The sequence below is a fragment of the Medicago sativa genome, chromosome 8 (genome assembly GCF_051527215.1).
Source record: "Medicago sativa cultivar Bolivia chromosome 8, Bolivia_mono, whole genome shotgun sequence".
Taxonomy (NCBI): Eukaryota; Viridiplantae; Streptophyta; class Magnoliopsida; order Fabales; family Fabaceae; genus Medicago; species Medicago sativa.
In genome coordinates, this window is record NC_140756.1 from 17965514 (window position 1) to 17974835 (window position 9322).

Below are 9322 nucleotides of genomic sequence, written 5' to 3' on the forward strand. Positions count from 1 at the left end.
GCAATGTAGAAGCAACTGAATTTGGGAGGAAAAATTGAAAAATAGTTAAAAATATAAAAATTGGAAAATAATTAAAAGTTATTAAAAATATAAAAATCAGAAAATAATTAAAAAAATTGGTTAGGGGCAAAAATGGGAATTCAAATGCCAACCCTAAAAAAACTTCCAATAATTAATTTACCAAAATGCCCCTCCTAGGGGTAAAATGGTAAATTCAATGGACATTTATTTTCATATTAGTTATAGAAGAAAAAAGATTGGCAATTTTCTCTTAGTCCAATTTAGTCTCCGAAAAAATAAACTCAAACTAGTCTCTGGTATATTTATACCGGAGACAAATTAGGGCCTTTGTTATAATGAATTAGGGACTAATATGGTTTTATTTTTTTGCTGAGACTAAATTTGGCCAAGAAAAGATTGTGAAAGAACAAATTAAATCTTCACTCTAAAAAATAAAACTAAGAATTTTTCCTATAATTTCTTTCAATGGAATACTCAACCGCTTCGATGTTTGGATGTGACTACTCTTGGAATTTGATTTTGAATTTTGTTTTGGTGCTTCTGTTTTTTGGCATGCTTCAATCTTAGCACTTATTGTGCTTTGATAATTTCTATTTAATATCTTTTTTGGCCTAAAAAAATATCCTCAAATATCTCCTTGATTATATAAGTAATGAAATGTGATTAAATGGATACATAAAACTTCGCACTAATAGTTTATCAATTAAATAAAGGACAAAACTTAGGTACTTTTTCAATGGTTCTTAACTAAAAACATATCTTTTGTTGGATAGAACAAACTTTGAGAAAATTATGGATTTGATGAAATCATGGTGAATTTAGTTAAGAACCATACGAAAAGCATCTAAGGAATTGTACCTAAGTTTTTTCCTTAAATAAATATAGAAAATAAAACACATTAAATCAAAACAAAACCTTATTGCGATCGTGCTTCGAATCCAACTCTGATAATGAGCACCGTTAAATTCTTTTGAAGGAGAGTTTTGTCACTCATTACATTCTTATCTGACTCGAAGATTAGTGTTTGCAGTTGCGTACAGATATATTTGATTCTAAAAAAAAAAACTATTAAAATCATATTGAAAACGAAAACGTTGTGTATGGCTTTGTGCCTTTGTCTGTCCTATGAAGTACCAAAAACAAGACCGAAACTTTCCAACCTCTTAGGAACAAAAACTCAAAAAAACATTGTAATGAACCAAGTGAAACAAATTCATGGTTACACACTAAGAAATAACATAGACAACACCAAAATCCTCATTGAAAAACTACTTCAAATCCCAAACCTAAACTATGCACAAGCACTGTTACACCATTCTCAAAAACCAACCACTTTCCTCTACAACAAACTCATTCAAGCATGTTCCTCAAAACATCAATGTTTCACCCTTTACTCCCAAATGTGCCTTCATGGTCACTCACCAAATCAATACACTTTCAACTTCCTTTTCACTACATGTACCTCACTTTCCTCACTTTCCCTTGGCCAAATGATCCATACCCAGTTCATGAAATCTGGTTTTAAACATGATGTATTTGCTTCAACTGCTTTGCTTGATTTGTACGCTAAATTGGGTTGTTTGAAATTTGCACGCAATGTGTTTGACGAAATGTCTGTGAGAGAGTTGGCTACGTGGAATGCGATGATGGCGGGGTGTACGAGGTTTGGTGATATGGAAAGAGCGATGGAATTGTTTTGGTTGATGCCTTCGAGGAATGTGGTGTCGTGGACTACTATGGTATCTGGTTATTCGCAAAATAAGCAGTATGAGAAGGCTTTGGGGTTGTTTTTGAGGATGGAAAGGGAGAAAGATGTGAGTCCGAATGAAGTTACGTTGGCAAGTGTTTTGCCGGCTTGTGCAAATCTTGGGGCACTTGAGATTGGGCAGAGGGTTGAAGTGTATGCGAGGAAAAATGGGTTTTTTAAGAATCTGTTTGTATGCAATGCTGTGTTGGAGATGTATGCAAAATGTGGGAAGATTGATGTTGCTTGGAAGGTGTTTGATGAGATAGGTAGATTCAGAAATTTGTGCTCTTGGAATTCGATGATCATGGGTTTAGCTGTTCATGGACAATGTCACAAGGCCATTCAGCTTTATGATCAAATGTTGGTAAGCTACTTGCTTGACTTGTTATTAAATTTCTTAACATTTGATATGATAGACCCTTTTTGGAAGTTATTTTAGGGTATGTTTGGATTGGCTTATTTGAGTCTATATACTGACATAAGCGCGTGTGAGACTTTTTGGGAGAGTGTATGGAATATCTTATGACATGTCCATAATCCGTTATCAGCTTATTTCCAAAAGCTCTTCAGGATAGCTTACGAAAATAGCTTATATGAAAATAGTTTGACTTTGTTTTATCTTTTGCTATAGAAACATATACATAGACACTTATATGACAACAATTATGCCATAAGTGCTTAAGTAAACTTTGAGAATTTTCGAGTGATACTAATATTGGTGTTTCTTTATGTCACTAATTGGTGCCAGAGAGAAGGAACTCTGCCTGATGACGTGACATTCGTGGGGCTTCTCTTGGCATGCACACATGGAGGCATGGTTGAAAAAGGCAAGCATATATTCCAGTCAATGACGAGAGACTTCAGTATTATTCCCAAACTAGAACATTATGGCTGCATGGTTGATCTACTTGGTCGTGCTGGCCGATTAACAGAAGCTTACGAGGTCATAAAAAGAATGCCAATGAAGCCAGACTCGGTAATATGGGGTACTTTGTTGGGGGCTTGCAGTTTCCATGGTAATGTTGAATTGGCTGAGGTAGCAGCTGAGTCTTTATTTGTACTTGAGCCTTGGAATCCAGGAAATTACGTCATTCTTTCGAACATTTATGCATCCGCTGGGAAATGGGACGGAGTTGCAAAGCTCAGAAAGGTGATGAAGGGAAGCAAAATTACAAAGACAGCTGGACATAGCTTCATTGAAGAGGGAGGTCAACTGCGTAAGTTCATTGTGGAGGATAGATCCCATTCAGAAAGTAGCGAAATTTTTGCTTTGCTTAATGGAGTTTATGAAATGATAAAGTTTAATAAAAATGAATATGAATGTCAGTTGGATTTTGATTTGAACAACTAGTCATAGGGAGTAGGATTCATGGTGGATACACTAAAATGAAACCATGAAGTTTTCTGCCAACCCCATTTTTGCCAAGCAAATGAGTTGGCTTAATCAATTTATAATACTCACAATCCATTATTGTGCAGTCACAGCTTATAAAGAATCATAAATTTTCTTCTTGAAAAGAACTCAAGGCCTGCTTTGCAAGATTACCATCTTTTGATTTGGCTCTTTCTGCAAGATAATCATCTTTCGAATATAATGAAATTGTTCAATATTGATACCATCAGGATTTATTATCCACTTTATAAATCACAAAATGTCATTTTTCTTTTTCTTTTTGTTGTTGGTGGATGGTGAATGACACCTTTGAGCATAAAGAAAATAAAGGACAGAGATTGCAAAACACCTCTTCCAGTTCAAGCATATCAAGGGGAGCTTTTTTTTCAATTCAATATGCATTTAATTTTTTTTTGAATCGGCAAATATTATTAAACGCCATCCCCGCAAGTCGCAAGGTATGGACGAAACAAGATACAAATGGTGCCGCATATAGACGGTAGACCATAACCACCTAATTTTGATATGTCATAAAGTTCAAGCCACTGTTAGAGGAAGGTCCTCAGTCTTATATATATATATATATATATATATATATATATATATATATATATATATATATAGTATGTCATTGGCTTTTTGATTTGGTGTTTTATGTGTGTTTGTGAAGATAGAATCATAATCGTTGTACTATACTCTCACAGGCATAATTGCAGGTACAATAGCATGTTAAGGTACAGTAGCATTTTAAAACTGCTTTTATTGGTGTAAAAAAATTATGAGAACTTAATTGTGAGAAAATCAATACTCATGTTTTAGTAAGACTTTCTATAATGATTACAAAAGGTGACAAATTTCTTGTCATAAATTAATTAACTGTAATTTTCCTAAAAGTTAAGGTAAAAATTTATCAAAGAATTTGGCTTCATACTTCCAAGTCCTGTGTTGCATTTGCATTCTGTGGTGGCCATTGAACTGAGATTTCATCATGCTTCTTTCTCTTTTGTCTTCCTCCTTTGACTCCTCACCACTAATTTTAGAATCTCATCAATAAGAATAACAGGTGCTGATATCAGAATCACCAAAAACCACTCCTTCAAGCTTAGTGGAGCAACACCAAACACCTCAGAGAGGAAAGGAATGTAGAGTATTAGACAATGTAGAGCAAAAGATATTGTCATGGCTACCAAAAGCCATGGATTCCTCCAAGGTGGTAATGTCCTCAAACTATTCTCTTCTGATAGGGCATTCAAAGAATTGAACATTTCAATTGCCACCAAGACAGAGAGAGAAAGAGTCATTGCCTTAACTTTTCCAACTGAAAAATAGTCGCAAGGATTTGAAAACGCGATCACACGACCGCCACCAGCGTCAAATGAAGAAACATTGAAATTTGACCATGAAGGACATTCCCTCCAGTTGAGAAGCTGTGTCAATTCTATAACTGTGTGTCCATCACTAACAAGATTGATGCCAAGAAAAGATGCCTGTGTGTACCACAATACAAAAACGCCAACTGTTGCAATTCCCACATAGGAACCAATTACCTGCCATGAAAGACTTAATGAGTTTATGAAAGACTTTGGTATAGACATGCAAAGTTAGAGTTTTATTCTGATACTTTGTCAGCAAATCAGAAAGTGATCTGATGGTTATGATTGATTGGCAAATGTAAAAAATCTTTACACTGACAGGATATATGAATTAAATCCTGCACAGTTAATTGATGAAATTAAAGAGATTTTGAGCTAAACTTACTAGGTAACGGAAAAGAACCCAGGCACTTATAAGGGCATCGTCACTTTTTCGAGGTGGCTTCTGCATGATATCAACATCAGCAGGGTTGAAACCAAGAGCTGTTGCAGGTGGACCATCAGTGACCAAATTCACCCACAGAAGTTGTACTGGTATCATACATTCTGGGATCCCCAAAGCAGCTGTCAAGAATATGGATATAACTTCTCCAACATTCGACGATATCATGTACCTAAAGAAGATTGAGTGAATTTGAATGACTTGTATAGATCAACCAAATGTAAAATGTTGAAGGAAAAAGAAACTAAGAGGCATACCTTATAAATGCTTTCATGTTATTATAAATAGCGCGACCCTCAGCGATAGCTGAAACAATGGTACTAAAATTGTCATCTGCAAGCACCATATCTGAAGCTTCTTTTGCAACCTGTGGTATTTAGCAATATTATGGTAAGATGGTGAAATATTATTTTAACCTTTAATACCACAATATATAGGTTCACTGCATAACCGCGACTGCAGTATAGGAAAAGTCAGGTTACCTCAGTTCCGGTTATTCCCATAGCAATTCCTATATCAGCAAGCTTAAGTGCAGGTGCATCATTCACACCATCTCCAGTCATTGCAACAATCTCTCCCATTTCCTTTAGTAGTCTCACAATTTCTTGCTTGTGTCTAGGCTCGGCTCGGGAGAAAACCTTGCCTCCATTTCGCAACAATAATTTAACTTGTTCTGAATGAGAAAGAGACATGAATTCTTTCCCTGTCAAACTTTGACCTGTAAGATCCTCATCTCTAGAGAACAGGTTGATTTCCTTACAAATAGCCTCAGCTGTTGACTTATTATCTCCAGTTATTACCATAACTCTAATACCAGCTTGCTTACAATCTTCAATTGCTTTATGAACTTCCTCTCTAGGAGGGTCCTAATCAATTCAATTATAAACTAAATTAATTAATTAATATCCTCTAAAAGCTGCAACAAGAGAAGATTGATAAAGGTATAATGAAAACTTACTCTTAAACCAACAACACCAACAAAAACTAAATCACTTTCAATGGATGAATAGTATGTTGGATCAAGCAATTTCTTGTGTGCAGGATGAGTGTCTGCATAATAGTCTGAAAATTCTCCCAACTCGTCTTTACATGCCAATCCCAAGCAACGTAATCCCTTCGAACTCATCTCATGGAGTCTTTGAAGAAGTAGTTCCCTACATTGATCATCTATTGGAACTAGAGATCCATCGGCAAGTTGCACATACGAGCTTCGCTCCAATAAACTCTCAACAGCACCCTGTGATTCAATTACTTTTAGAACTTGAAAATGTAGCACTAGAATGAAATCAGGCATAGAAAGAGGTCATATTTTATATTTGGAAACTTGTACTGATGCATATATCTTAAGCTATATGCAGCATAGCAGAATATTATTTTGGTAATGGTGATGTACTAATTCGATATGATTTGAATAAGATTCAATTTGAGTAGATATTTTCTGATAAAATTTATTTTATGATAAACTTCAATCTAGTGATAAAGCATCAAATCTATTCACCTTGACAAGAAGCCGATTTTGTCCATCTGGTTCGCGAACAATAACACTCATCGACTTCCTAACGCGGTCAAACTCCAATGTAGCTACCCTTTTGGATCTTCTATTCCACCACTCACAACAACCTGCACAATAAAAATCAAATAGTACTTTGTTATTCTTAGTACAATTGTATTTTGACAATTAACTTATCTAATCTTTCATAAATTAGTCCATTCACCAACCTAGCTTTAAAGTGTTGCAATCCACCATGTTGTTTGTCGCAACTAGCGCATCGTGAGTTTTGTTCCTTGATTTGGTATCTGGAAACCCCATCTTTTCAACCAAAACTTTGAGAGCAGCTTCGGTAGGCAAACCAGTTGCTCGAAATAGGCGACCGTCAAAATAAACACCGGCATCGTTACAAACAGCACAAATTTCTGCCATGGCTAACAAGTTAGCATCCATGTTATAACAAGTCCAATCAACAATGCCTCCATCTTTTGGATCATAAGTTGTCCCTTCAACTCTAATGACTCTACAAGCAGTTGTTTTCCCTCCCAAAGTAAAGAACTCCGTCGCAGACATTTGATTTGTCGTCAATGTACCGGTTTTATCTGAACAAATCACAGTGGTACATCCCAAAGTTTCAACACTTGGAAGCTTTCTCACAATTGCATTCTTTTGTGCCATTTTCCTTGTACCAAGTGCTAAACAAGTTGTGATAACCGCCGGAAGACCTTCTGGAATTGCAGCCACAGCAAGAGCAACAGCAATTTTGAAATAGTAAGTGCATTTCTGAAAAGAAAATTGAATGTTTGTCGGCCATCCATCAACAACATCCCAAGAAATGAAATTTTTGTAGTTTATAATCCAAACAACAAGACAAACTACTCCAATAGAAGTTGTAAGCCTGCCACCAAATTCGTCTAACTTCTTCTTCAAGGGAGTATCACTTTCCTCCAACGAAGCCTCGTGTATTTGCTTCTGTATCTTTCCGATTTCGGTGTTCATTGCTGTGGTGATAACAATGCAAAGACAGCTTCCATTGACAACAGTTGTGCCTGCAAATACCATATTTTCCTTGGCCTGCAATTCACAATCATCCAAGAAAATAGGATTTGTTCCTTTGAGAACTGGCATTGCTTCTCCGGTTAACGAGCTTTGCTCCAATCTCAATGTTGAGGTTTTCAAAGCTGCAACTCTCATGTCAGCCGGAACTTTATCTCCAACGCGCAACTCAACAATGTCGCCTGGAACAAGCTCCCGCGCAGGCAAATCAGGAACAAAATGTCCATCCCTCAACACTTTTATAGATTCACATTGCAACTCTTTAAGAGCTTCAAGAGCCTTTTCAGCATTGTTCTCTTGCCAAACTCCGACAATTGCGTTAAGTACCAAGATCAAAATGATCACGAGAGGCTCTACATAAGCCTCGAATCCAGATTCACTTCCTTCAAAGTATGCCAAAAGAAATGATATAAAGGCTGCTGCCAAAAGTATCTTCACCAACATGTCATCAAATTGTTCTAACACTAGTTTCCATAACGGCTTTCCCTTCTCTTTTGCTAGCTCATTCCAACCGTATTTCTCACGTCGCTTCTGAACCTCATTAGAACTCAAACCTTTTTCCAGTTTCACACCATACTCTTCCAAGCACTCATCAACTGACCATGACCATGCAGGGAATGGCTTTTCCTCCATTGGAACTTTCATGTGCATGTAATTCACAACTAGACATCAATAAAAGACAAAAATTAAAATAAAGTTTTGTTACAACAATTGACAAACATATTGTAAAAAATCTTAGTGCATCATTGGTATTAGAGTGAGTTTGCAATAATCACAGTGAGCCACTGTAATATATACAAAATCACGGTGGCTCACCTAATTCTGGTAAACTCATTGTGATACCAAACATAAACATGTTAGAGAAGCGCGAATAACACATATTAGATTGGACACAGTCACAAATACAATCACAAGAAAGAGTAAACAATGTTTTATAACAAAATCAATTTTGCTTTTTCAACATGAACAAAGTAACTGTTACAAGGCAAACATAAGAGGACAATATCATACATCAAAAAACATCTTGAAATGACATGAAATAAAGACAAATTGCATACATCAATCACTCTTATAGAGAGATACAAAAATATGGTGTATGATAAAACAAGAATTTGTGTTCAGTATATATATAAAAGATATAAATATAAAACAAAAACAAAAAGTTGTACCATTAGAGGAAGCAGATAAGGTTGGAATTTGTGAGCTTGGAAACCAAGCAAAGGTAAGGAATTTTCCTGGTGAGTGAGGAAACCTTTTGTGCAAGAAATTAATTGTACTTTGTGAAGACTAAGGACAAGTCACTGGTCTTTGTGTTTGAACAACTTTTAGACAAATTGTGTTGTGTTTCTGAAAGAGAATTTTGGAATATGATGCTCTCAAAATTCTTCTTCTCAAGTGGAGACAGTTACTTTAGAATTTTCTAAGGAAATGTGTGAGTTGGAACAAACTGCACAACCCCACTTTCTCTTCTTTTGACTTTCTGTACTATTTAATGGTAACGTTACACTTACACTTTTTCTAATCTTGTTTCTCTTTTCATTTCATATATTGATATATTGATTGATGGTGGAGTTTAGCATGGGAAAGAAAAGTTGTTTCCCACCATGGGAAAGTTTTTTTTCAACCATTAGATTAAAGATTTTACCATGGACTGCCTGCACCATATTTTTTTCCTTTGTCTTTTACACTTTTTTTTCTTGTTCAATCTGGAATTTTTTTTATTTCCATCCTAGCCTCCACCACCTCAATGGGCTTTCTCACTCCATCAATGTCATAACCAAGCTTTCAACCCAGACTAGAA

The 9322-nt window shown here is 35.8% G+C and overlaps 2 protein-coding genes across 4 annotated transcripts; one reads left to right on the forward strand and one right to left on the reverse strand.

Moving 5' to 3' along the window:
* The first annotated feature begins 1105 nt into the window (after window positions 1–1105).
* Window positions 1106–3286, forward strand: LOC146897471 (Pentatricopeptide repeat (PPR) superfamily protein). The gene is made up of 2 exons (XM_085735027.1): window positions 1106–2132; window positions 2517–3286. Exons 1-2 carry the CDS (start codon window positions 1122–1124, stop codon window positions 3117–3119), a joined length of 1614 nt encoding a protein of 537 aa, XP_085591153.1. The 5' UTR covers window positions 1106–1121; the 3' UTR covers window positions 3120–3286.
* A 620-nt stretch (window positions 3287–3906) lies between these two features.
* On the reverse strand, window positions 3907–8980 carry ECA2 (ER-type Ca2+-ATPase 2). 3 transcript variants are annotated; one of them, XM_085735023.1, is made up of 8 exons: window positions 8691–8980; window positions 6696–8183; window positions 6475–6596; window positions 5935–6213; window positions 5459–5842; window positions 5234–5343; window positions 4920–5148; window positions 3907–4708 (listed from the first exon to the last, which is right to left on the reverse strand). In XM_085735023.1, the coding sequence occupies exons 2-8, from the start codon at window positions 8170–8172 to the stop codon at window positions 4148–4150; spliced, it is 3162 nt and encodes a 1053-aa protein (XP_085591149.1). In that variant the 5' UTR covers window positions 8173–8183; window positions 8691–8980; the 3' UTR covers window positions 3907–4147. The 3 variants fall into 3 exon arrangements, with proteins under 3 accessions (XP_085591149.1, XP_085591150.1, XP_085591151.1); XM_085735024.1 differs by having other exon boundaries at window positions 8580–8761; XM_085735025.1 differs by having other exon boundaries at window positions 8533–8761.
* Between the last annotated feature and the right edge of the window lie 342 nt (window positions 8981–9322).